General features: G+C 46.4%; 2 protein-coding genes across 3 annotated transcripts in view; both read left to right on the forward strand.

The window, feature by feature from the left end:
- Pdilt (protein disulfide isomerase like, testis expressed) overlaps positions 1-5,753 on the forward strand; it is a 31,999-nt gene extending 26,246 nt beyond the window's left edge. Inside the window, exons 9-12 of the mRNA XM_048460523.3 lie at positions 570-690; positions 2,760-2,938; positions 4,385-4,474; positions 5,392-5,753. Of these exons, the coding sequence (XP_048316480.3) occupies positions 570-690; positions 2,760-2,938; positions 4,385-4,474; positions 5,392-5,664 (663 nt within the window). The 3' untranslated portion in view covers positions 5,665-5,753. The remainder of the gene's footprint in view (positions 1-569; positions 691-2,759; positions 2,939-4,384; positions 4,475-5,391) is intronic.
- An 8,814-nt stretch (positions 5,754-14,567) lies between these two features.
- Positions 14,568-27,674, forward strand: Umod (uromodulin). 2 transcript variants are annotated; one of them, XM_048460501.3, is made up of 11 exons: positions 14,568-14,723; positions 16,311-16,448; positions 17,510-18,295; positions 18,380-18,487; positions 19,675-19,883; positions 20,765-20,913; positions 22,739-22,984; positions 24,232-24,394; positions 25,039-25,120; positions 25,804-25,845; positions 27,349-27,674. In XM_048460501.3, the coding sequence occupies exons 2-11, from the start codon at positions 16,349-16,351 to the stop codon at positions 27,408-27,410; spliced, it is 1,947 nt and encodes a 648-aa protein (XP_048316458.1). In that variant the 5' UTR covers positions 14,568-14,723; positions 16,311-16,348; the 3' UTR covers positions 27,411-27,674. The 2 variants fall into 2 exon arrangements, with proteins under 2 accessions (XP_048316458.1, XP_048316459.1); XM_048460502.3 differs by lacking the exon at positions 14,568-14,723 and having other exon boundaries at positions 16,311-16,442.
- Positions 27,675-27,733: the final 59 nt, after the last annotated feature.

The raw sequence follows: 27,733 nt of genomic DNA on the forward strand, positions 1-27,733 counted from the left end.
GGCCTTCCAGGCCGTGGGAAGAATATGCCAGCCTGAGTCAGGAGATGGTTAGGCTTTGGGGGCCAATTGACGATCAATACAGCTAAAGAAAGGCAAGAGAAAAATTAACAATGGACTTGAGGGAAGGTGGCATAGAACTGCCTTGGTCTTGCCTCTCAGTTACTGGGAACAGCCATTGTTCCCAAGCAGTCTAGTTGAGATGCTAATGACATGAGTTCCATTGTCATCTGAGAATCCTGAGAATCATAGATATGGATAATGGCAGTCCATATCTCTGACCCCTGTCAGTGCTCTGACCCCCCTCAGGCTCTGACCCCCCCTCAGACTCTGACACCCCCATCAGTGCCCTGACCCCTCTCAGGCTCTGACCTCCCCAACCCCCAGCTATCTGACCCCTGTCTGCTCTGGACAACACAGAGTTGACACTGAGATTGTGACTATCTCTGTATTTCAAACCTTTCAAGACAAAGCCTTTTCCTTTCCTTATTTGAGGGTGGAGGTGGGGGAACCCCAGTTGTTTATTTTTTTCTGGAGTGGAGAGTGTTAGACCTCTTGAATTTGCTTCCTAGAAACACAAATCCAGTGAAGATATTCCAAAATATTGGGACCAAGGGCCAGTTAAGAGGCTTGTGGGGAAGAACTTCAATGTGGTTGTCTTTGATAAGGAGAAGGACGTGTTTGTGATGTTCTGTAAGTATCTCCATGGAGACAATGAGAGGCTAAGGACCCCACTCTTACTTTTCCAGTATTGCTTCTGAATTCATGGGTGGTGCTGTCTCCAAACCCATAGACTCTCAAACCATGCTGAGAATTATCTCCCTTCTCTTAAAACGATTAGATCAAGACACAGGCAACTTGGTGCCCCGAATTAATTCTTAGTAAGCATGAATGCTTTCCACATAATCCAGTCCTATGACAGTGTGTAACAGTAACACTGGCAACTAACATGGTTTTTTTTGGATGCACCAATATGTTAGGACTCGGGCTTGAGTCATTGTACACCTATATCATTAAATTCTCCACCATATTCTCCCGAAAGCAGCTCCTATTATGCCTCCCATGCACGGATCATTCAACAGAATCTCAGGGAAGAAACATTCCCAGGATCACCCACTAAGTGCTGGAAATGGGATTTGAGCATTTTCAGTTCAGCTCCAGCACCTCCATTCATGTTATCACCCAGAATCCCTTGCTTTGGGTCTTAAATGGTTCATCCGATGGCCCTGTGAGGTAGGGGCATAAATGTTTCATCTCAAGGACTTGGAATAGTGCTGGGCATGTTGCAGGCACTTTACAAATGATGACTGCTCTTCCTGCTGTTCTAATTATCCCCACGGCTTGAAAAGGACTATGGCCCTTTCCAGTCGTCCCTAGTGTATATGCCAGCCCCCCAAGCTCGAGCCTTCTCTCCACGAAGACAGTGGAGAAGGTGACTCCAAAGCTGCTTCAGACAGGCAAAGGTACTTTTAGTGAGCTTGTACACTGAGCTGGGCTTAAGTGTATCACGTGGCGTGTGACACAAAACAATGAGGAAGGCACAGTCGCTTCCTCCATGACACAGGTCAAGGTCACACGGTAAGTACTAAGACTCAAAGTGAAGCCGTCTCTCTGCTGATTCCATCCTGCCTCCTATCTCAGCCTCCGTGAAGCAGACACTTGTGGGCTGACAGTGCTTCTGAGAGCTGCCCAGCTGAGTCACAGCAATCTGCTCCCTTTCATCACGGAGCCGGGGCAGCCTTTCTGTACTTACCGACACACAGAGTTCTGAGAACACTCATTTTCTCCTGATAAAAAGCAAGACCAGCCTCATTTTCTTGGAAGTAGGGCTGTGGGATTGCACCCTAAGGCTTCAGCCATTATCCCCCATGTTCCTACCCAGGGCTCATCAGGCTCCAGGGGGTCTCTTGGTGCTGTAGACAGATTTGATCACAAGGGACACTTGGCTGGTAAATGGATAGATGGGCTTGCAAAAGTGTAATGTCAGGGCATCTGAGGCCATTCCTCCCACAGAGCAAAACTCTTGAGTTCTGAGCTTCAGATGAGGGCAAACCAGTAAGGTCTGGCTTTCCCTGTTTGGGATCTGTGCTCTGGTCTCTTTCAAAGGGGCCAGCTGTCTGACCCCTCAAGGCTCAAAGGACTTTTCACAAGGAAGGCCAGTATACCCGCCAAGGTAGTTGTCATAATTTTAGCACATACCTGTTCAGTTTTTTGAGCATGTTCTCTTCACAGGGACTGAAAGGCATATAATATTGTTATGTATTTATATATTATTTATATATTAATATTGTTATGTACATTATATAACATGCTATGCCATATTTGTAGTATAATCAAGCCCACGTGGTCTGTCTTCAAGTCCTGTTTCCTTTGCTTAATTTTCTGGATGACCTTGGTCAAGTGCTTAACTTCTGTGCTGTAAACACACACATTCTCTTTCAGACATAACAGCAGCATAAATATTTCCCCTGGTTTTCTCTTCAACTGGAGTGGAACACTATGTTAAAAGAAAGGGTTTTTTTTTTTTTAAAGAACGCATTAACACATGGAAAATGTTAGTGTCCAGAAGGAATAGGACAAGGCTAATTTTTATTCTAGTTTACTTAACAGTAATTATACACTGAGATATACCAATAACCTCTGGTGAGAGTGAAAGAGTGTGTGGATCCGCTGAGTAGATGTGTGGTGAGAAGAACACAGTGGTGCTGTGTGGCATCAGCTTTCAGAGCCAGTGGGAGCTGAGCAAGACCCTTCTTTTCCAGATGCTCCCTGGTCTGAGAAGTGCAAGGCACTGCTACCGCTGCTAGAAGAGTTGGGTATAAAATATCAGAACCACTCCACTGTCATCATTGCCAAGATGGACATAACAGCAAATGACATTGAGCTGGCGAATCCAGATCAGTATCCATTCTTCAGGCTCTTCCCCACCGACTCACAAGAGGTAAGGGGCTCTTGGGATCACATAATTGAAAATGTTATGTCACCACCAGGAACTCAGTGTCTCTCCAGCTCGGCCCTCTACTGAATATTCTCAGCGCCAGTCCCTAGTATGCTCCCATGTTCAAGTTTATTTTCCAACTTATTCCACTCAAGTTCTAAGACGTTACAGTTGCGCACAACTTGAGTCCATTGCTCATTGTCGACTGATCACTGTGTCAACAATGATATGGATGTTTTGATTGGACAATGATGAGTTTCCTCTAGTATTGAGGCTAAGCTCTCCACAAGCTACAGAGAATAAAGTAAGAACCTCCCAATAGGGATATTGGGGTGAAATGCTACCAGATTAAAGCATGTGTACCAGACACCAACAATCCTCTTTGCACCAGGGAATTCTGGTTCTTGTGCAACCATCACCAGGACTGGTGGAACATGCTCTCAATTGATGGGGAAGGGTATCAATCAAAGGGGCATGAGCCAAGGTCTTTGCTCTAGACAAGAGTGGATGAGTGGGAGGCAAAGTCATAGTGACAGGGTCTACCTATGTATGCAATGGGGAAGCAGAGTCTGGAGGGAAGATAAGGCTAAAGTCTTTATACAGACTTGGAACCCTGGAGAATGGTGAAGACTTAAAGGAGGGGACATGAACTCTATAAGATGTGTAACATGAGGAATGAGGTGGGCAGAATGACCAGAGCACCATGAGATGCCATCCCAGTGCAGACGTCACATGTAGAGAAACTGTAGAAAATGAGTTTAGATGGATAGGATGAGTCTGTCACCAATCTAAAGTTATACAGTAAAAAGCTTAAGCAATCAGTGGGTAGGAAGTAGCTTTTTAATCTTCTTAAAGATCCACAAAGGAAAGGAAACTATTACGAATGAACACTGACCATGCAGTAGGTGCTTTATAAAATAACAACTATTTTTCTTGTTATTGTTATAAGGCTACTAATACCAGCTACTCTTAAGAGCAAACACATGTGGTACTTAGCATAAACCAAACACTACTTTAAGCACATTTTCTGTATTAGCTCATTTAATCCAACAACCCTGTGGGGAAGCTCCTGAAATGAACACCATGTGAGGAAACTGAGTCATAAGTTCAGTAAGCAGACCACACTGGTAAGAAAACAGTCAAGGGTTAGACGTATAAAGTGTGGCTTTATAGCTCATATATGGTCCATTCCTCACATCCTCTGACGAAAGAGTTTTTATCCTTGTCTTAGAGCCATGGTAAAGAAAGCTCACAGAGGCTAAGGCTTTTTATTTATTTTATTTTTTTTTTGGTGTGTGTGAGGGGGGGTAGGTCCAGATTGTTAAGAATTTGATTCCAAGTTTCTTTCTTTCTTTCTTTTCTTTCTTTCTTTTTTTTTTTTTTGTAACACTTTACGAGCAACTTACAGGAAGAGGCTCCCATATTAATCCTGCTTTCTTGCCTTCCTAGGCTGTCCCGTATAAAGGAGAACACAGTATGAAGGGCTTCTGTGACTTCCTGGAACACCATGTCAAGATTAGGACTGAGGAAGAGGATGAAGTAAGTGGCAGAACTGCAGGCTGGGTCTTCTCTCTCCCACACAATTACCAGGAAGCCAAGGCCCACATAAAACTTATGCCTTGAGTTCTATCAGTTATCTCATTCTCTCTGGAGATGGTTTTAAGGCTGCATGGACAACCATTTTGGTGAGCTCACTGCTGTCTTAAGGGAACTTGTCACCAGGAAGTAGAAATGGCAGTCATTAAAAATCAGACTCTGAAGTAACATCCAGCCTTCCAAACAGCCTGCTTGTCACTTCCTGAGATGATGGGAGCCGGCATTGCTGTCCTGATGGATGTGACCACAGTTTCTCCTCTCTCCTAACCATGCCACACTGCACTAGAAGGTGCCATCTGAATCAGTTAGGATGCTTTTTGTTGCTAATATCAAAGACACTCTTCACCTGCTTCAGCAGCAATGGGTGTTTATTCCATTTACCGGGTAGAACATTTGGCACAGACAAACTCAGAAGCTCATATCTGTGTTCTGCCTTCCCACGTGTTTTCTTCCGTCTTAGCAGCTTGCTCAAGCAGTCACTTCCCAGTAGATGCTAACGGTTACCCCATAGCTCCAAACTTACCTCCTCCCGGTTTAGAAAGATAAGATCCGTTTTTCAGTAGTTGCAACATGGATGCTAGAGATGTATCCCATTAACTAAGCCAAAGTCACCTGTTTCATCCTGGAGTTAGGGGCTGGACGTCTGCACCTGTCATAGAAGAGGTGTGTCCCCTGACAAAGGGGTCACAAGCATAGCAGGGCACTTTGTCATCTCACTGTGTCTCTGAGGACATTTAAGCTAAATAGGGTTCTTTCTGGGCTCATGCAGAACAGCCAGACCAGTTGTCACCACAATGATCACACATATTTCTTTATTTTCCTCCCGCTTCCCTCTCTTGTTCCCACATTTTCTCTAACAGCTATTGTCCATTGAGCAAAACGAAGCCGTAGAGGAGGAAGTGATAGCTGAGCCAGAGACCCAGCTCATAGAAAAGTTGCCCGAGCAGCAGTTGCTCAAGCTGGAGGAAGCAACCAAAGACAGGCAAGAGAAAGTGCCACCTGTGCTGGGGAGCACAAGCAAGGCGGCAGAGCCAGCCGGAAGGAAGGAAACAGCCAAGAAGGCCGAGAAGGTGGCTCAGCTGGAGCAGTTGTCTCAACCGGCGAGGAAACGGGAAGTCAAAGAAGAACTTTAGCTTCTCAGAAGCCAGGAAGGAAGGAGCCTAACTCTAGGTCCTGACGTCAGTTTCGGAATGAATCTACTCTGACAATGCCATATATCACATGAAAGGGTGGGTGGGTGGGATTAGGCAATAAAGCCCACGAGTGTCTTTGATCTTCTTTACTCATGTCCTCTTTTCCCTGATTGGTGCTAACTGGAAGCGTCACTTGGCCTGGAATTCAGGCAGGGCTGCAAGGGGAACCATGATGCCAATACTGAGTAAGGGCTAGCAAGCCTCCACCCTCCATCCCCATCACCTGAGGCCAGTTTCACTGTCCCCACTTGTAGAGGAGGAAACAGGCACAAAGAGATGGGTTATCAGTTAGAATTACACAGTTTGAGGACTGTTGAGAGTTGTAGCTCTTACAGAGCTCACCTGGTTCATCACTATGTATGCCCCCCACTCCAACTTGGGCCTTCAGGAGTTTGGCTAAGTCTTGCAAATGAAGTCATTGATAGGCTAAGGTTGCAATTTGGCACCATAGAGATCCAATTCTAAGCTTGTGCCTAAATGTCTACATGCCAGTAAGTGTCCCACTCGTGACAGAATGCTCCCCTGTGGTCTTTTCTCTTACTACTATAAACTTGGTGATCCTCATGATTTTATTTATTTCCCCTCCACCTGACTCTACATACTTCCCATGTGACTCCCCGCATGATTCTGTCCACTTCCCTGCATTACTGAGGGTAGCCCACCATTGTTTGAGAGCAGAAGACTCGGAACTGGTCTCTCCTAACGGTCGACATGTCCTCTCTCCACCCCCCCCCCTCCCCACACCTCATAGTCCTACAAACACAGAGATATGTCTAAACACCGTATCTCTCCGCCTTGACTGTCTCTGCCCCATCTCCATCCTCAACTGGCACCTTCCTGGCATTTAGACTATTTCCAGTCTTCTTTTTATATCTGCAGAGTCTGGGGAGGTCTAGCCCCGCAGATCGCTATTTCTCCCCAGTTCTCCCAGTCTCTGTGCATCATCCACCCTTCTTGTATATCCTTTGAACACAACAAATTCTCTCCATGGGTTTGTTCCCTCTATCCAAGTGCTTGCCCTCAGAATACTGAGCCCTGCTCCCGGCCCCATCTCCACACAGCTGCACGCTCATCATTTAGATCTTAACTCAAATGTATGTACATTTGTGTAATGCGTGTGAGGAGCATGTGCTACTGTGTGACTGTGGTGACCGTGGTGGGACATCATAGGACAACTTTGTGGAAACAATTCTGTCATTTTCTTTATATATATACATACATATATATAAATATGTATATCTTTATATATATACATACATATATATAATAAAAAATACACAGCAGTATTTTTTATTATAGCAAGTTTCACAGATCCAAAATTGCTTAAGTCCTTAGCTAAATGGCAACCATTTTGAGAGCACTTATATATTTAAATGCAACTAATACAGACAACTTCAGTGATAACTCTAAAGTTGTGGCCATGTTTACCAATCAGAACGTATAATATAATATTTAAAAACAGCATCAAAAAAACACAGCAAAAGCCTATAGCCACTTGTAAGATAGGAAAAAACCAAAATATCTAAGGAATTATCTAAGAATCTGTAGGTGGGATTGGTGTGAAAACAGTAAGTGTGTACACATATCCCTTCTCCACAGACTCTTGGACGCCTCTCAGTCTCCCCCCATGCCTTGCTTCCCATCAGAGTACTTGTTGTTTATTGCCATGGGCCAGCATCCATGACTGAGAAGCAGCTTTGAAAACATGATGACCATGAGAATTAAAAGAAAAAAAAAGAAAAAAAAGAGTATCTCATGTCACCCAGGTGAAACTAGTTTTTCTGTCACATTCCACCCACAGAACAGATGGCATACCATCTCCAGCTAAGTATGGAATAAACATTATTAGATATTTCTTTTAATCTTGTCTTAGAAATGGAAAATATAACTCTAAACCTCATTTCAAAAACCATATAATGTGTTTTTCATGGCCGTCAAATGCTTTTGGAATTTTTCCTTGCCTTAATAAATTTTAAATAATTTTAAATAGACACTATTTTAACCAAAAGTCTTGCACCCTTATTTAAAGTGGGCATGCCATTTCCTTTTGAACCTCATTCTGTCTTTGGTGAAAGGGGGAAATACGGACTCTGATAAAGAATGCCTCAAGTCTCTGCTCACACAGAAGTTGATGGTACCATGAACTAATCAACAAATATATAGCAGAGTACTATTTTCCAGTATTAATAACAGGATTGAGGCCAAAGCAGGATAGATGCCCATGTGAAGTGAGGACCAGTGCAAATGACTAAGCCTCCAAGTCCTGACAACAAGCCGCGATGGCATGACACAGAGTGTCAATTCTGTCATTTTCATCTTGGCTTCGGGATGCAGACTCATGTCACTGGGCTTGCAAGTAAATACCTTTACCTCCTGAGCATCTTGGTGGCCCCTTAATGTCCCTTTCCTTTTCCTTTTTTCTTTTCTTTCTTTTTAATCATTTATATTGAGCTATATATTTGAAAGTACTTTGCTATTTCATCAAGTGATGGCACAGTGTACACCTGCTCCCACCCACTGCACAACCAGTTTCACGAATACAGAGATACTGCTTTCTTAGTGCCAGCTATGCGTTCTGCATTAGGTACATAGTAGATGCTTAGTGAATGTCCTTGGAGCAAATGGAATCATCAGGTAGCTCCCTCTCTCCGAGAGATACTTCATGTCATAGTTATCCCCAAGGGAAGAGGTAAGGACACTGTCCCTAGCTCTAGGCTTGTCTCTGCATTAACTGTTCTAACAAAGACTTAATGACTTCAAACAACATGGACTTATTCTCAAATGATTCGAGAGGCCAGAAATTAGATATCAATTTCAAGGCTTAGTCTTGGTGCACACCTGTAATTCCAGTGCTTAGGAGGCAGATGCAGGGGGATTATGATTTATGATTTTGAGCTGGCTAGGAAGATCCTGTCTCAATTTCTTTTAACGTGAGATTAAATATTAAAGTTCATCAGGGTCGGTGCCTTCTGGAAGAAGCCTGTGTCTTGTAGCCTCCTGGGGACTGCCTGCATGCCCCGGCTTGTGCCTTGCCTGGGAATTACACTGAGCTTATGTTTCATCCTCACATCTCATTTTCTTGGCATCCGTCTTCTGTGCACTGTTGTGATGACGCCCAACCTTTAGGATCCCCTCTCCATCTCTCTCTCCTTAGCATCATCACAGCCACACAGTAATTTTCATTCTGCAAAGCAACATTCATGGGTTCCAGCAATGAGGATGTGGGTATACTTGTGGGTCATTATTTAGTCCTTCATATTCATGCTGTTTATATGATTAATTTCACTGGGGGCTAGTGGGATTTCTGAGCAGAAGTGAGGGGTATTATTGTAGGGACTGTGTGCTCTAAAAACCCTCTGGGCCTTCATACTTTCCACTCATCACACAAGGCAAAGTCTGTTTGTGTTTCTAGACCCTTAGAAGCAGTTCCCAACCCCCGGCACCTGATTTATTCACATCCAAGTGAAGCAGGCAACAGCCTGGGGCCCTGGAACTCAGTAGAGCCAGATGCCCCTCCAGGGGGCAGGTTTTAATATTCAAGACACGATGCAAGACTCACCTGCCTCCACCTCACAGCCATGTGGCTGCCTGTCAAAGGAGGGTTCCTTGGGGGCTTGCTGAGACTAAATCACGTGGCTCAGAGCCCATGGCATCCAGTGAGATAGAGAACAAGGTTGTAACATGCATATTCCACAGGTGCACCTGGAGTCTCTAAGGTGGGGAGAGAAGAAACAGCAGAGAGATGGGGCACAGATACCCCTCTGCTGGGAATGGCTTCTCTCGGCTCATTTCCTGTTCCTTCCCAATGTGTCTGCCTGTCATCTGAACCCCTTCTGTTCTGTCTGCTTAATTTCTCAAAGCCCACCGTCAACTCCAGCCTACCAAAAATCTGGAACCACTTATCACTCTAAGATTCTTCCATGGATAAGCATGGAATACTCTTTACCCCTCAGGTAATAAAGTTGACTGAAGTGGTAAATCGGAATAGAATTTGGGCTTTAGTTTGCAGTCAGTATCAGCTAGCTCTGTAACCTTGGGAAGTAAGTGACTTGTTTCTCTGAACTTCCATCTTCTCTCCTATTTCATTGAGGCAACATAAACACAGAGTCTGGACATCTCTTGTCACTAAATGCAGTTTGCAATGACAGAAATGAGTTACATCTAATCCAGTTGTTGGCCTGAAGGGTTCCATGGGAGCCTACAAACACTTCAGGCTATTGCCAAGACTTTTGGTGTCTCTCCACAAGCTGACCGTAAGGGCCTGTTGCTGAAGACAACACCGACACAACTCACTGAACATGGAGACGTTGAGCTGGTGCATACAAAGAGCCTTCTCCTCTATAGACTAGTGTTCATGGTCCTAGAAAGTCCTCTGTGTGCCACCGGAGGAGAAAGGTAAATACCAACTCAAGCCTAAACCCTTGAACCTACAAGAGTAACCGGCCTGCAAGATACGCAAGTGCAACAGTGGTACAGAACTTATGGGAGCAACCAACCATTATCTTATTTGAGCTAAGGCATGAGATGGGAGCCATACCCAGTGGTGGGCAAGAACCTGAGACCTAATAGGTGAAGGACCTAGGGGAAAACCAAATACTGTCCCACTAAGAGGACTTAACAATAAAATGACTCCTAATAACATTCTTCTGTACTTAGTTCAGTGCCCGGCTCAGAAAAGCCTCCTTCTGCCGCAGATGGGAACAAATAAAGAGATCCACAGTCCGAAAATATGCAGAGTGAGAGACCTTGGGACACACGACCCTAAAAGGGATTTCTCCAATAAATCCCTCCCCTTCGGGCTGAGGAAACCCTGCAGAAGAGGAGGCAGAAAGAGTATAAGCTCCAGAAGGGATGGAGGGCACCCAAGAATCAAGGCCATTTGGACGCCACAGGGAGGGAGCACATATGAACTCCGGAGGTTGTGGCAGCATGCACAAGGCCTGCATGGGTCTGCACCAGGCTGTGGCAGCATGCACAGGGCCTGCATGGGTCTGCACCAGGTGGAGTTCTAGAGTTTCAAGGAAAAGTGGACACCTGCCTCCATTCCTAACCCAGAAGCAAGTCTCTAATTGGTAGCCACTTGCAAATGAAAATAAGTTCCCTCCAAGGGAGTCTCACTTGGGAAACAAATCACTCAAGGGTAGCCCGATGCCCAGCCCTAGATGGCCAACACAAAATGAATTGAACAATGTCTTTGGAGGATCTTTGTTTCATCATGTTAATTTAGGGAGCTATTTTTCCTTCCTACCTTCCAGGTTCTTTGCATATTTATTATGGTTTCCAGTTTGGGATTTCATGGGATTCCTGAGTGTGTGAATGTATGTGTGTGTCTCTGCACCCAGATGTACTTCTTGTGGGTTTTCCTTTGGCTCTTTTACTTATTTTGTTGTTTCATTGTCCCCCCATCTGTTTGTTTGTTTATTTTATTATCATTCCTTAGATATCTGTTTGTTTACTAATGAGAGACGGAAACAGGGTGTTCCCAGATGGGATAATAATTAGGAGGAATTGGAGAGAGTGGAGGGGGAGGGGAGTATACCATAATCAAAGTATATTGCGTATAAAAAAATCTATTTACAATAAAAGAAAAAGCATTGCCTGTTCCATGAGAAGAACTTGGTAAGCAACAGTTGTCATACCCTGTTCATGTTGGGGAGTTAAGAGAGAAGAGGATTTCAAGGGACCCAAGTCTCATTCAAAACCAAGTATGTACTGAGTGAGGAGTGAGATTTCATCTGGCAGCATGGTTGTCTTTTGTGGTGTGGAGTAATTTCAGTGGATCTGACCCTTCAGAAAGCACACTAGTGTGAACTGGAGAGAGTATATACATCCTTTGAGAAAGTTTGTCATGAAAAAAGTAGGGCATAAAGTAGCCTGGCAAGTGTGGGATCAAAGAAGTGTCACTGAAAGTTGTTAGTCTACACAGAAGGAGAGGATAAATGAAGGAGAGAAGGGAAGATATTGGAGTACCAGAGGAGAGAGGGATCGTCCCAAGAAGAGAATGGTGTGGTCTTCATCCCAAGGAGAAGAGATGCAGATAGCCCGAGAAGATGAGGGACCAACAGCATCCATGAAGGATGCCAGGACGTCATCCAGTGTACATAACTGGCAAGAGATGACAAGGATTGAGGAAGATAGGATGAACAAGAAAATGACTGATGGAGACACACCAAAAATGGTCCAGCTATATTGGATAAAAGTAATGGTTCTTCTCTTAAAATGTGGGTTTTAGTTTATTGTAAGTCAAGGCCATTTGCAGAATGATGCTGCCATCAACAAGTTGTTTACTATGTTCATAGATCCTAAGATAAGGGGACATGGTACGCCATGGAGGCCAGGGAAATGGAGGAGGAAGGTATGTGCAGAAGTACCAGAGGAGTCAGGAAGGAAGGGAGCAGGAGGGTCAGGAGTGCATAAGTCTTTGTTTTTTTCTTTGTGTGGTGTGTGTGTGGGGGGGGTGGTGGTGCTAATGTGCATCCATGTGCACGTGAGCTTGTGAAGGCCAGAGGTCAATCTTGGGTGCCGTTCTTCAGGCCCTATCTACCTTGCTTTTGAGACTGGGTCTCTCACTGGCCTGGAACTCATGAAGCAAGCTCTATTGGTTTTCTGGCGAGCCTCAGGAATCTGTACGTCTCTGCCTCCCAGTGCTGGGATTGAAGTAAGTGCACACCTTCATACCCATCTTTTTATGGGAGTGCTCGGGGATTGAACACAATCCTTATGTTTGTGTGGCAGACACTTTAGTGACTGAGTTATTTTCCTAGAACCCTGCTGAGGTTTCTTCAGGTAAGAAAGGAGGGTGGGCTAAGCAAATCTAGAGAAGGTTGGCTTCTTGAATTTCAGTGAGTTCTTGGGAAACGGCAGCTGTATTCAGTTTTCTAATCCCAGCTGTCTTCCTTGGGTGAGCAGAGCAAAGAATAGTAGCCTTACATGATAGCCCCACCAAGGAGACAAGTGTCGCTCTGGAGTGGTTGGTGGACATAGGAAAGGCTCCTTGTAGCAAGATGTCTGCATCTCCAGGAACTAGCCAGCCCAGGAATATCTGCCCTCCCAGAACCAGCCAGACACTAAGACTAGAAAACATGAAATCTAGAAACGAGAAAACATGGTGCTATCTAACACTTAAGAGTAGACACTAGCCCAAGCTCTCCTTTTTCTTGCCTAAAGCTTTACCAGAAAACCCTGCAAGCTACAGAAAATCTTCAAATCCAGGAGGGACACCAGTGATACTAGAGTAGCCCTCACATGGCTCACATGCCTTGTAAGCAAGGCACAGGGCACCAATGACTAGAGTTACAAAGAGAAAAATACATGACAAATAAACAAATGAGGTGGAAATGTTCTTTTTCATAGAAAAGGAAAAAAAAACAACTGCAAAGTGAATAAGATATTTCTCAACAATTTTTGGCAAAAAAGATGAAAGTTGGTGAAAATGATGCTAAAGTTATACTCAGAACTAATTTGCACTAGAGGAAAGGTAATAATCATTATTACATTTTGTTGCATTGTTTGTGGCAGGGTCTCATGCAGCCCAAGATGGCTTCAAACTCACTATGTAGCTGAAATGGCCTTGAATTTATAATCCTCTTGTCTCTACTCTCCCATGGTCTGACTACAGTACCACCATACCTCGTTTATGCTGTGCTGAGGACTGAGTCCAAGGTTTTGTGCATGCTAGACAAGCATTCCCACAGCTGAGCTGCATCCTTAGTCCCTGTAGATTTATTTTAAAAATATCACTGGGCTGTTGTTTGGAAAGAGCTATCAATATTCTTAAAAATACACACTGTTTTGATCCAGAACTTTCACTTCCAGGAAATTAAGAAGGGGACAGAAAAAGTCCCAAGAAAATGTCAATGCGGTTGTCATGCAGCCAAAGTGTACATGTATTGGATATTTTTCGACATATTGACATTTATTCTACCAAATTTTGGGTTGTCACCTACATGGGATTGGGTCAGAAGGTATGTGTGACTTGTGACTCGACCTCTAGTGACCCTATCTCTGTGACTCCCTGTCAGCAAAGCATCTGTCAGAGTCGGCTCGAATCAACCATCACCATACATTTCCACCTGCATCATCTCTGTCAGCCACCGCCACTGCTCCTGGGGAGGGAGGGGCATCTCGTTTCAGAGGTGAAGAAAATGGTCTCATGAAAGAGAAGAGTTAAATTCCCTGGGATACAATTCATGGCGGGCCCAGGCAAACGCAGCCTGTTCAATTCTAAGGTTGTTTCTCAGCCCAGGGAACCCTCACTGTTTGGATCTCAGCCTTCTGTCTGACAGAGGATGTCCAGATGGTATCGTGGCCTGATGTCGTTCTCAGCAACTCTCCTGCTCCTATCTGAACTCTGGAGAAGAGAGCTGATCTGAGCCTGTTCTTCAGAGCAGGTGTGTATTCCAGACTGTGAAGCTAGTACTCCTTTTATGCTAACACGGGGACCTTTCAGATACTGTCTTCTGCTTGATCCCCTGGGCTTGGGTCCCCACCTCGTCCTTGCACAGGACCAAGGTTTCAGATACTGTCTTCTGCTTGATCCCCTGGGCTTGGGTCCCCACCTCGTCCTTGCCCAGGACCAAGGTTTCAGATACTGTCTTCTGCTTATCCCTTGAGTTTGGGTCCCCACCTTGTTCTTGCCCAGGACCAAGAAAAAGCCCAGCATCTTGGCACTGCTTTACCAGTTAATGTCTAACTGAGGAATGTCTTGCTGCCAAAAGTTGAAACACAGGGACCTTGTATTTCCAGGAACAGGTGTGACCCTCAATGTCAATAATTTTGTGTCTCTAACTCTCAGGGAAAAATAACAACCACAGTCTCATGGTTTGGAAAAGGTGAACACTATGCCAAATGGAAAGAAAAATTCTGCCCCCACAGGAACAATCTCAAGGAGCAGGAGCAGAGAATAACTTGGAATGAGTGCCTGTCACGGGCAGGAGTATATATATATCGATCAGAAGCACCTACTTATGAATGGACCAGTCCTGTCCTCCTGGGTTCAGGTAAGGCAAACTGGAGCTGTCATCTCCTGCATCCCCTTCTTCTCTATCTACTCCCTTTCTCCTTCAGGGAGGTGGGAGAGGAAATTTAGCATCTGGATACTGGGGTAAGAGCAGCAAGATTCATTACTCCTCTGAAAGTCAACTTTGGGATCTGTGACATATCAACTTCCTTCTCATTGAGGCAGAGCTTTTGAAATGGCCGTGCAAACTGATCTTCCTTCATTCAGAGGTTCTCCTGAAACACACACTACGTACTGGGTACTGGGCTTGTGGCTGTGAACAGAAGTATCTGCTATGTGCTGGGTCCTTGCTTTTGTTTAGTTAGCCATAGGAGCGCTATAGTGCTTTCCAAACTATACCATGTGGTTTTTATCTGAATTTTCTTCATTTAAATAGACCATGTCAGCAGGCAACACACATCGTAAGGATAAGAGTTATCTTATAAACTTTTACTTGTGTGTGTGTGTGTGTTTCTTATATCTCAGACTCAGAAGTTGAGAGAACATTTGGTTTTTTTAATATCTATTATTTTATTTATATTAGTGTGTGTGTGTAACTGCATGAATTTATGTGCAGCCTTTATGTGTGGGTATCCTCTGAGGTTGGAGGGTGTTGACTCTCCTAAAACTGGAGTTCCAGACAGTTGTGAGCTGCCTAATGTGGGTGCTGGGCACCTGACCTGGGGCTTCTGCCAGAGCAGCGAGTGCTTTTCACTACTGAGCCATCTCCCCAGTCTCGAGAACATTTGTCCTCGCAGTACAAGTTCTTTGAGCATAGAGAAGCAGGCCCGACAGTTCCTATACACCAGTCAGTGGAAGAGGAGGTCCCCACTGCACAGATGAGAAGACTAGAACATGTGAGAGGTGACTCAGGGACTGGGCTCTGTTTCAGCTCAGTTCCCAAGAGCCTACCTCTGATGCCATCCTTGTTTGCTGCTGTACAACTTAGGGTAATACTTGTATCCTTCTAGAATGATTTTGGCTGCTGCAACCACAACCATTTCGAAAAATCGTAATATGCCCTATTGTTAAGTTAGGCATCTCCAGAGTTCCTTATCTTGTGTCTTTCCTTTACATGACTTGTCTAAAGATGTCGACTGTATTCATTATTCTGCTTGGTGTCTAGCTCCTTGTTTGGCACAGAGTGCCAATCAGTAACTGTTTGTTGAATGAATAAGTTGGTGTGAGCAAACTGTAAGTTCAGATAATCAGGAACAGCCTGTAAAAACCCAAAGCTGCCTCTAATAAGGTTCTGAGTAGAGATCACCACCCCATCTTGTGACGTTTTGCTCCAAGCAAAAGATTCAGCTTTACAAAATGAGCAGTACATGGAGCATGGGTGGGTGGGTATGGGGTATGGGGCATGGGTAAGGAGCAGGGGTGTGTCCACGCACACGGAAGCCCACCAAAACTAGAGCGACAGCCCTGCAGTTTTTCTGAGCCCTATCAGCGGTGCACAACCGAGACATTCCTTCTGTCTGTGGGGAGGGGAGTTAGACCACACATGTGCCTCACTCATCTCTGCTCTCGGGATTCCAGGCATCAGAAACTCAAGGGAAAGCCTCTAACCAACATTACCTTTGGGCAGGTGTTCGAGTACCGGCAATAGAGGGAAGAGCAGAAAGGATGAGACGGCTGTTCTCTTTGACCGGGTTGCTGGTGGTAATGCTGATAACCCCTTGGCTCTCTGTAGCTGGAGCCAATGATTCATCAGAAGCAAGTAAGGGTGAGTGCGAGTGTTTGTGTGTGTGCATGCGTGTGTGTGTGTGTGTGCACGTATATGTAGTACTGTTCTCTGTGCTTAATTATCCTTAATTAAGTAAATCTTTCGTTAAGATTAAGCCATCTTAATCCTTCTTTTAGCACCCTTGACATGATCTGTAGCCTTAGCCCATTTTATGGATTGTAATGTGCCCAGACTCACTCAGAAGTTCTACTAAGATGCAAATCCTGCTTTAGTATGTCTGACAAGAGGCCTGAGATGGAAGAAATAACAAAGTTTGGGTGATGCTGATGTTGGGCTAGAGCATCTCTGAATCTTTCTGGCACTTTATTGTAAAGTCACAAACATGCTCAGTTACATAAGCGAATTGACCAGCCCCAGGTGGCTCAGAGGCACCTCTCCTTTAAGTGTGGGGTCATTCCACGGGGCTTCCATCCTGGAGTACTCTGGAGCCATAGTAAATACAACTGTGGGGTCGTGGTTAAGAGCCCATGTTCTGTGGACATGCCATGTGTGTATATCATGTTTGGCAACTTGTGAGGGACTTGCCCCTTCTGAGTCTCAATGTTCATGTCTGTAAATAAAGATAAATTAAAAGGGGGCCGCTGGTAAGTAAGCTCCAGAATGAAAGGTGCACATCCTTGTGTCCAACACACAGTACATGACGCTAAGCAACGGCTCTTTCCTTTTCAGTGCGGAAAGCAAGTGTGAGTGTCTTGTCAAATGGACTGGGAACGGTCTTCAGAGAGAAGGGACACAGAACAGGTGTTAGTGAAGGCTGCAGAGGCAGAGAGAGGACCTGCGCAGAAGGGACAAACTGTTGAGAAGACTAGGAAGGGGTGGCCGCTTTGTCACACATCCTCTCCAGTTACCCAGGATAGTGTGTGTTTGGCCCTTGGATGTGACAATGTAGACATTTTAAAAGAAGGCACAAAGGAAAGGCCATGCTTAACTAGACAAATAGGAGAATCTTCTCCGTTGGTTGGATGGGCGGGTTCCAAGGGTGTTGGTTTTGGGGTATCTGCCCAGCTGCCCCGGGTTCTGAGGCTGTGCTCTTCTGCCAGGAGTAAGGTGTTCTGAATGTCACAGCAATGCCACCTGCCTGATGGATGGAGCGGCCACAACATGCTTCTGCAAGCTGGGTTTCACTGGTAGTGGACTGGAGTGTGAAGACGTGGATGAATGTGCCATCCCTCAAGCTCACAACTGCTCTGCCAACAGCGTCTGTGTGAACACACTGGGTTCCTACGCGTGCACCTGCCAGGATGGCTTCCGTCTGACGCCTGGGCTGGGCTGCACTGACGTGGATGAATGCACCGAGCCTGGACTCAGTGACTGCCATGCACTAGCCACCTGTGTCAACAGGGAGGGCAACTACTCTTGCGTGTGTCCCAAGGGCTACGAAGGGGATGGTTGGCACTGTGAGTGCTCCCCAGGCTCCTGTGGGCCAGATCTGGACTGCTTGCCCCAGGGCCCAGGGGGAGCACTGGTGTGTGTAGACCCCTGCAACGTCCATGAGACCCTGACCGAATACTGGCGCAGCACGGAGTATGGTGCCGGCTACTCTTGTGACTCAGATTTGCATGGCTGGTACCGGTTCACGGGCCAGGGTGGCGTGAGCATGGCTGAGACCTGTGTGCCGGTCCAGCGATGCAACACAGCTGCGCCCATGTGGCTCAATGGCTCGCATCCGTCGAACAACGAGGGCATCGTGAGCCGCACGGCCTGTGCGCACTGGAGCGGCCACTGCTGCATGTGGTCCACAGAGATTCAGGTGAAGGCTTGCAGAGATGGCTACTATGTTTACAACCTGACGGAGGCCCCCGAATGCAATCTGGCTTACTGTACAGGTGAGCAGAGCAGCACCCTACCTCCTTCGTCTGTAGGATTCTGGAGGAACAAGCTGTTGACTGTTTGTCTTGCTGATATTTCAGATCCTGGCTCCGTGGAGGGGACGTGCGAGGAGTGCGGGGTGGACGAGGAATGCATATCAGAAAACGGCAGATGGCGCTGTCAGTGTAAAAAGGACTTCAATATCACGGGTGAGGCCCAGAGGGAGATTGGTTGAGAAAGTGATCAGCGCTTAGGGGTGAGGCTCGTACTTGTGTGGGTCTGGACCAGAGGATACATAGTCAACCAGTGAGAAGCAAAAGTCACTAAGAGTCTGGTCTGTTTGGGGCTCCTCCTCAATGGGCTCCAAAGGCACACCGGGTAACCAGAAGTAACCAGAAACTACCAAGCCACCTGCCACATCAGAAACTGACTGCGGCAGTTCTGTGGCCAGTGCGGGATGCTTGGGCATGGGCCAGGTCTTCTCTCAGCCCGTTTCCTCGTGGTGTCATTGAAGATGGTGAGGTCTTTTCCAGACTTGGGTCACGTGTCGTGCCGACGGTCTGATGCTGCTTGTTTCCAAGTACTGTCTGTGTGGCGAAATGTCGTGATGAAGACATTCCTCTCCAGTTTGGTGGGATTGCTTTCTTGAGCTTGATTCAGGGTGTGGGTGTCGGTGCTGCTTTTACAAGTAAAATGTCAAAAGTTAAATGTAAAAGGGAGCACAATGGTAAGGAAGCCATTGCTCTTCTACAGATGTGCAGTGCTCCACACTGAAAAGGAAAAATTAAGAAACACTTCCAAAAATTGAAGCTTACTTGAGAGTCTTTGTCTCTCTACCATATAGATCCTAAGGACTGAACTCAGGTAGTAAGGCTTGGCAGCAAACACCTTTACCCACTGAGTCATCACACCAGCTCCTGAATACTTGGAAAATAAGGAAAAATTCTAGTTATTCTTTATTGCCTGTTCCAAACTTTGAGCTTGCTCTTTTTCTGAGAGGGAAACTAATCAACAGCATCATCAGAGTCACTGCCAATGGAAGGGCTGGCACCTCTATGTAGCAAGGATGCCAAAGGGTAGCGATTAATGTTTTCTTTTTTCTCTTTTTTTCTTTTGTCTTGGTTGGATGTTGTTAAGGCTGTGCCAGTGAAAGACCCTCAAACCTTAAACTGTATATACAATGCACTCTTAGGAGAACTTGGAGCTGGGTGGTTGACTGTTGGATCCACACAGCGATGTTCATAATTTAATTTTGGCTGAGAGGGGACTATGATTAACCCAAGGCATCTTAAGAGCCACCATCTGATGGCCAGTCCAGCAAGCATGCTGTGTCCCTGGAGACCTGCCTAGTCCTGGAGGAGAAGATTCCTAATCTTGTTGTCCCTGGCCTTTTCAGATATATCCCTTCTGGATCACAGGCTAGAGTGTGGGGCCAACGACATCAAAATATCCCTCAGCAAATGCCAGCTCCAGAGTGTGGGCTTTATGAAAGTCTTCATGTACCTGAGTGACAGCCAGTGCTCGGGCTTCAGTGAGAGGGGTGAACGAGACTGGATGTCCGTGGTGACACCTGCCCAGGATGGCCCCTGTGGGACAGTGTTGAGGGTAAGTCCTTGCCCGTGGTAACATCAGGGTTGGAGTGACTGGTGCCTATTTAAGGTCCAAGTCCACACCTTGTTGGATCTTTGAGTGAGTTGTTTGACCTGACTAAGTTACTTCAACATGGAGGGGATGCCACTTCTCTGTAGGGATGTTAGGGTTAAATTAATTCCATATGTCCAGTGTGATCTGTAAGGATGACTCCCCTTCTGCAGAATGGGAAAGGAAGGGCTAGGCAGGCTGTCAATGATGGCTTCCAACCACTAAGGTTCACACTGGGACCAGAAGCAAGCCTGTCTGTGTTCAGGGACCCCAAGAAGAGTGTCACCCCCAGAGACCTCTGCGAAGTTCAACCATTCAATGTTTGTGAGGCTGGCACCTAAGCTTCCTCCTGACTTCATCCCTGGGAAGAAAATGGGGACGAGCAAAAGGAAAGGGGGGAGGGAGAGATGGCCACTGTCAAGGACAGTGTGAGTTGAAATTAGCGACAGCTTGCTAGTGATTCTCAGTTTTCAAGAGGAAACCTGCAGGTTTGGAACTGGCCCAAGTTTTATGGAGAACCCACATCCACCATTCAGGTTTTCTAGAACCCATACTCTGCATAGATGGACTCAGTTCTCAGGGAACCATGAACCTCCATCCCTTTATCCACAAAGCAGGGATTCAGCAGCCCTGCCTCTTTAGGCTGTGGGGAGCATTGGTAGAATGATGCAGGAGGAGAATGGAGCTCAGTATCTGAAACATGACGTCTGCTCCTAAAGTCACTGCTATTGTAACCCACAGACTGGGAGGGCAGCTTTCAGGGCTCCATAGGCAAACCCATTGGCTATAAAACTCTGCATGGGGGTCTCATGTCTCTTTCTCCTTCTCCTCTTCACCCAACACAGACGAATGAGACCCATGCCACCTACAGCAACACCCTCTACCTGGCAAATGAGATCATCATCCGTGATATCAACATCAGGATCAACTTTGAATGCTCTTATCCCCTGGACATGAAAGTCAGCCTGAAGACCTCCCTACAGCCCATGGTCAGGTGTGGCCACCAGGGGGCTCCAGTGCTCTGGGGAGGCTTCACCCCACAGCCCTGCAACCCCTCAGCCCCTCAGTCCTGAGATCTTCAGCTGCTTTGACAAGTGGGAACTGGCTTTGGAGTCTGGGAGTGCAGGGTTGGGAGGACACATAGTGAGGAATCCCGGAATCCAGATTTCAACCCAGGCTCTGCCATTTATTAAGTAGATAGCTTTGGGAACCCATAGAAATCATCTAACTGTTGTCCTCATTTACCAGGGGGCTTTAATAATATTTGCGTGGCTTTTCTAAGGACAATCATGTTCTGCAAAGGGGATCAAATATCAGTCTGTCTTTTCAGAGGGATTGGGTGGCCCTGCTTTTGGAGGGGACTCTGAGCAAGCATATCTTTTATTTAGATCTCAGCTTCCATCCTTCTCTGAGTTGAAGATCTAAGATTAAAGAGCCATTTACAGATCACACTCTTCGGAGGTGCCTTTTTTTGGGTAGAAAGGTAGTTAACTGGAGAGGCGAACTAGGGATGCTCCATCCATTTTGGTGGAAAATAGTCTCTCATTACTATGTGAAATTGAAAGTATTTGAATATGATGAGCCACTGGCCACTGATGCTCTATGATGAGCCACAGGCCACTGATGCTCTATGATGGGCCACTGGCCACTGATGCTCTATGATGAGTCACAGGCCACTGATGCTCTGTGATGAGCCACAGGCCACTGATGCTCTTTGATGGATCACAGGCCACTGATGCTCTATGGTGAGCCACAGGCCACTGATGCTCTTTGATAAGCCATAGGTCACTGATGCTCTTTGATAAACCATAGGTCACTGATGTCTATGATGGACCACAGGCCACTGATGTCTATGATGGACCACAGGCCACTATAATGAGTCACAGGCCACTGATGCTCTTTGATGGTCACAGGCCACTGATGTTCATGTGGGAAGGATGACAGCTGCAAACACTAGTATTTATTGATCATTTGCCATATGGCAGAAACATGTTAAGAATGCTGGACTGATATGTGTGTGACTTGCTTATATCGGGCTATTGGATGGAGTATGGCCTGGTGAGGTAGTGCCCTGGAGTAATGTGGCCATGTCCTAGGCCTCCCTGCAAGGTGCCAGAGAGCAACGGGTATGTGAGCAAACCTCTCTGGGGCTAAGGGACGTCTCAGCCTGTTCTCTCTTGTGAAGCAGATCCTTGTATTGTTGGGCATTTCTCATGAACCTTATTTTATGTGACACCACTCTCTCTGTATCCTGTGAGAGATCAGACAGTGAAATTCACACCAGCATGAGTGTTTAGATTAAAAGCAACCCATTTATAAGATCCAATCTGATGTCAGTATTGGAAGGAACTCCTTGACAGAACTTCAAAGCTCAAGTCTGTGGGGCCCCTGATAGCTCATCTCTTTTTACCTGTTGAAGGCTGAGTCTCAAAAAGCCCAGGTAGGTCCCTTAAGAATTTATTCTATTTTGAAGGATGGTAGGAAGGGGGCACCCACAGTGTCCTGGACATTTAACTCAAGATACGGTCTATGGATCTGTAACACCAGCATCACTGATGATGAGTTTGTTCGAGATGTGGATCTTCGAGTCCCACCATAGACCTGCTCAGTCAGGGAAGGCTTCTCTCCAGCATCCACTAACACCCCATGCCTCTGAGTGCTCACAGAAGTTTGCCAAGCAGCGGTGAGGGGTCCAGGCCTGCAACTGAATGAGACAGTCAGATACCTGCAAGGAACCAGTCCAAGAATGCTGGACAGAAAGGGTAGCCATCTTCGCATGTTCTCAAACAGGTCCTCTAACAGCTCTTCTTCCTCTGCAGTTCCCTGAACATCAGCTTGGGTGGGACAGGCATGTTCACCGTGCGGATGGCACTGTTCCAGAGCCCTGCCTACACACAGCCCTACCAAGGCTCCTCTGTGATGCTGTCCACAGAGGCTTTTCTGTATGTGGGCACCATACTGGATGGGGGTGACGTGTCCCGGTTTGTACTGCTAATGACCAACTGCTATGCCACACCCAGTAGCAACGCCACAGACCCTGTGAAATACTTCATTATCCAGGACAGGTAAAACAGTGGATTCTATTTGGATGGGGACTGGGGTCATGTCTTTAGAATTAATGGGAGGAGGGGGACGGATCTTTATGTCCATCCTCCTTCAGCTTAAATTTAGCATTTTGGCTCAACCTGAATACAGGGACCTACCTATGCTATTCAGTAGTTTTTAGGTGCTATTCATTAGGACTCCCTAGATCTTATTATGTAATACATTGTCAACTGTATTTTCACAAGTATGTAACGCCCACATATCAAATGTTTTAACATTTTAAGAAGTGTGCTTTGGTTTTCTTGGTATTTCTTGAAATATCCTATTTTTATACAATATGTCATTATATTTGAAGAGGGTTGCATATGTTCACTGGCGATCCAAGTGGGCATCCCTGACTTAGCACATATAAGAAATCTGATGGAAAGGCAGGCTCAGAGCAACAGGCAGCCAGTGCCCAGTCAGGAAGAATAGAGAATGGGCATGGTTAGCCAAGGAGCAGTTAAAACTGGGAGGGTGCAGGGGTGCTGTCTCTTCCTTGAGAGGTTATAGATAAATTAAGCAGATACTTTGAAAGTCTGCTGTGTACCAAACTTTGTGGGTACCACAGTGAGGGGAAGAGAAGAAACCACCTACCCTTACACAACTTAAATTCTGAAGACAAGACAGACAATTAAAGGGAAGTGAAATACACAGCAAGGAAGAGGCCTTTGGACAAGTGAAGCAGGGAGGGAAAGGCTTTGCAGCCCACGCTGCAGGACCTGCCCAGAATGCCCGGCACACACCGAGCTTCTTCTGCATGTTGGTTTGTTTGGATGCCATTGTGTGCATTGCAGATGGATACACACACTTTGGTTGGTTCAAGGGCTGGCTGGACTCCCTGGTTTCTGTGATTACAGGCACACATTTGACAGCATAAAATAGTTAATGATTTTTGAATATGTTTCCTTGTCAATGAGAACAAACTTCTGGATTGTTCCAACACTTTGGTCAAAGAATTTCATCATTCTTCTTTAGCTGCACTCACAGGCAGCACCTACTGTGTGCCTCATTCTGTTCTAAGCATTTTGAATAAAACAACGTAATCCTCAGCTATCTTTTAACATTATTCCCATATGTGTATTAGACATCGAGGCACAGAGAAGTTTAATGAGCAGCCCAAAGTCACACAGTTAACCGGTGGCGATGTGGCATCTATGCCCAGGAAGTAGAGCTCCAGAGTGTTGGCTTAATCAACGCCACCGTATGTCTTAATGTTCCCATTCAGATGTCCAAACACACTGGATACAACCATTCAGGTGTTGGAGAACGGCGAGTCCCCTCAGGGCCGATTTTCTGTTCAGATGTTCCGGTTCGCAGGAAATTACGACCTTGTCTACCTGCACTGTGAGGTGTACCTGTGTGACTCTGTGAATGAAGAGTGCAAGCCTGTGAGTCATCCCCCTTCCCCCTTCTCCTCGAAACAGAGCGCTGGAAGCCCCACCCTGCCCCGCACCTGCAACAGAGTGCTGGCACTCCCCCTCCCCCCCCCCCCCCCCCCCCCGCACAACAGTCTGCTGAAATGCCCGTCTCTACCACCAAGATACATGGCCAAAGGTGTAAAGGAAGACATGTATTTGTGGCATTTTCCTATTTTGACACAAGGTCACATAGCTGCAAGACCGAGCGGGCAGGACCAGTCAGGACACCTGGGCTACCTGGCAGTCGGGAAGCAGTGGTGATATCAAGGGGCTTGGCCAATAAGTTGACCTTATCAGCAGGCTGCAAGCTCTTCTCCCTGTCACAGTAGCTTAAATCTTCAGTGCTGTGTGCAACTCAGGTGTTTTAATGTATTCAAACGCCACAGAAATTCCCTGGGGGAGCTACTAGCTCATTTTCTCAATTGGAAAAGCTCAGAGAGCTGAAGTGACTTGTCCACAATCCCAATAAGGGCTGGGGCTGGGATATGATCCGCTATCTCCTGTATGAGGCAGGAGGATGCTCTTCTGAGCTGGCTGCCCACTTTTCATGCCAGGATCACACGTCACCTTCCTCCCAACCATGAGTGATTTTCTGTGTCACCCTTCTCCTGCAGAGCTGCTCTGGTACTAGACTGAGAAGTGGGAACTTCATAGATCAGGCCCGGGTCCTGAACTTGGGCCCCATCACACGGCAAGGTGAGAGATCTCTTCTTCTGTCATGTCCCTGCATGGGGAAGAGGCAAGGCGGCAGAGGTTGGCTTCCTAGGTCTGACTGGGAAAGGAAGAGTGAGGAACAGTGGACTCCCTGGGCTTTCAGCTGCCTTCTGCTTTTACCAATTTTAGTGCCATCATTCATTTGTCCATTGCAGACACAGGCTTTGGTGCTCACTATGGTTTAGCATCTTGTGACAAGCAGAACAGATCCCACTGCCTTGGGTCTTCTGGATCATTTGGGGAAACATTGTCCAACTGGCACCATTTAGATGTGTAGAATTGCAGTTGCCTTGAGCGCAGGGAGAAAAGTGCACAGAGTTTGAAGCCGTTCTGACTAAGGAACCAGACCCAGTCTTGGTGATGGGGAAAAACTAAGGAGAAGCCAGCCTGTTAGGAGAACTGAGGGGAGCTAGGCCCGTGGTGGTGGCTAAGCCAGTATAGGCGAGGCTAGCCCTGTGGAACTGTATAGATCCCAATAGGTTTTTAGTCTTTCTTCTGAAAGCAATGTGGACGAGGCTTTCTACAGATCCAGTGTCGGGAGTGGTATGGCCGTATTTCTGAGCTTCAGAAAGATGACCCTGGCTGCAAGAGGAGAAGACGGAGGGAGCTTGTCTCAGCCTCCTTACAAGCCTCACTTCTCATGGGTCTTTCTGTTTCTCTCACAGGAGTCCAGGCCTCTGTATCCAAGGCTGCTTCCAGCAACTTAAGTAAGTTAGTAACTGGAGTAAGCAATGTAACTTTCCTTTCTGTAGAGTAACCTGCTCCACGGCACTCCGCTGTGGTTTCTCTCTGGGGTTCTTAGTGGACTGGAGGGCCTAGCCTTCAGAGCCTGAGCTGCCAGAGGTGACTTGTCTTGGAAATGCCTGGACCCGGCTGTACTCACGCGCACATTTGTGCTGCCCCATAGTAGTGTGTTGGAACACAGGTGCGACCCAACCTGAGAGAGCTCAGTACCTAGGTTTGTTTGCACATGTACACAGATACCACACATATTTATATGTATGCATACCTGTACATATCTGCATACACACAAATCATATTCCTATCTGCACACACACACACACTCATATGTGTGTGCACAGACCACATATGCTCCTATCTGCACAGATCACATACATATCTGTACACAAACCACAGACACTCATATACACACAGATCACACACATTCACATCTGCACATACATTTATGGGGATACAGACCGCACATACTCACATCTGCATAGAGATCACCCACTTTCATGTCTACACACAGATCATAGACACTCATATCTGTGCACACTCCTTTCTGCACACAACCATACACATTCATATTTGCATACATGTCACAATACTCATATATACACATACATATCACAAATGTTCATGCATGTACATGCTGATCAAACACACTTCTGTCTGCAGGCACAGATCACACATGTTCATGCTTTATACAGAGATATACACACAGCTGCAGTTGCCTGCATGCATGTAGGCGGCTCAGATGTGCACATGTATCTATTACAAACCTGTTCCCCAAGGACATGCACACCTGCCCTTTTCTTGGCACATCCTGAAGCTGAAGCTCATCTCTAACACCCTCACAAGCTGCTCTACAGGTTACAACTATTTGCTGAGAGCCATTATTTGCCAAGAACCAAGATTAGTCGTGCACTGAGCATATTAGACAAACAAGAAGCTCCATATTTTGTGTCTTCAAGCCTCAGACCACAAAAGTCAGGAACTGGCGACATTTTTGTTGTCCTTTTCTGCTGTCTGCTACCTGATTTGTCACCCCAAATGAAAACTGAATTCACACAGCCATTGCTTTTCTTGGCTTGTGGAACCTGGGTCTAAGAGGGCGGCTATGACAACCTGGTGTTTGGCATGAGTTCTGTGCCGCTGAGCTCAGAGCTGGAAAGTCACGGTCCTCCCATGACATAGGCGTGCCGTCTGTGACTAGCCTTCAGGTCTCTGGGATGGCTGGGTCTTTTAGGTATTGCATGAGAGTGCTCACCAAGTACTTCAGGAGACACTACTGTCTTTTCCAGACTAGTCCACGTGGAATGGAGCCTGAGTCCACCCCACCCCGTTTAGTGTAGACAACTTTTTTGAACTTCCTCGTCCAGATAGGGCACCTTCCTTCTTGGCTAGTCTGTAGGAAAGTGTCTTATGTTATGTTGCACAGAAGCCCACCAGCACCTGCCATGTCCCTCTAATTGTTTTCCTTTTAGGGCTCCTGAGCGTCTGGCTGCCTCTGTTTCTCTCAGTCACTTTGACCCTGATGTCTCACTGATGGACGGAAGGAAACCTGGTGTGGCTCCCAGCTCACTTCCTGCCGGCCAGGAGGGGAGATGCAGGCTGGTTTCCAGCCATAGGAGAGGGACTCACACTGCTCCCAGCTTGCGCTTACTCTCCCCCTTTAGCCCTCACTCTCAAAGCCTAGTTGTTATCTTTCAGTGCTGCTCTCCCTCCAGATGGGACTTGGGGTACATCAGCACACGGAGCCCCTGTCTCCTTACGGAATAATAATAATAATAATAATAAGTTTAAAACATCAGCTTTTGGACTCGTTCATTCAAATCTTCACTGAGCACACCGTCACTGTGGGCACTGTCT

This window comes from Myodes glareolus, chromosome 7 (assembly GCF_982192425.1).
Source record: "Myodes glareolus chromosome 7, mMyoGla1.1, whole genome shotgun sequence".
NCBI classification, from domain to species: Eukaryota; Metazoa; Chordata; class Mammalia; order Rodentia; family Cricetidae; genus Myodes; species Myodes glareolus.

Bases quoted from the DNA above. Each gene is read 5' to 3' on its own strand.
- Umod (XM_048460501.3), top strand. From the start codon at position 16,349: ATGAGACGGCTGTTCTCTTTGACCGGGTTGCTGGTGGTAATGCTGATA. The intron at 18,296-18,379 runs GTGAGCAGAGCA...CTGATATTTCAG, and splicing joins CAATCTGGCTTACTGTACAG to ATCCTGGCTCCGTGGAGGGG. The intron at 24,395-25,038 runs GTGAGTCATCCC...CTTCTCCTGCAG, and splicing joins TGAATGAAGAGTGCAAGCCT to AGCTGCTCTGGTACTAGACT.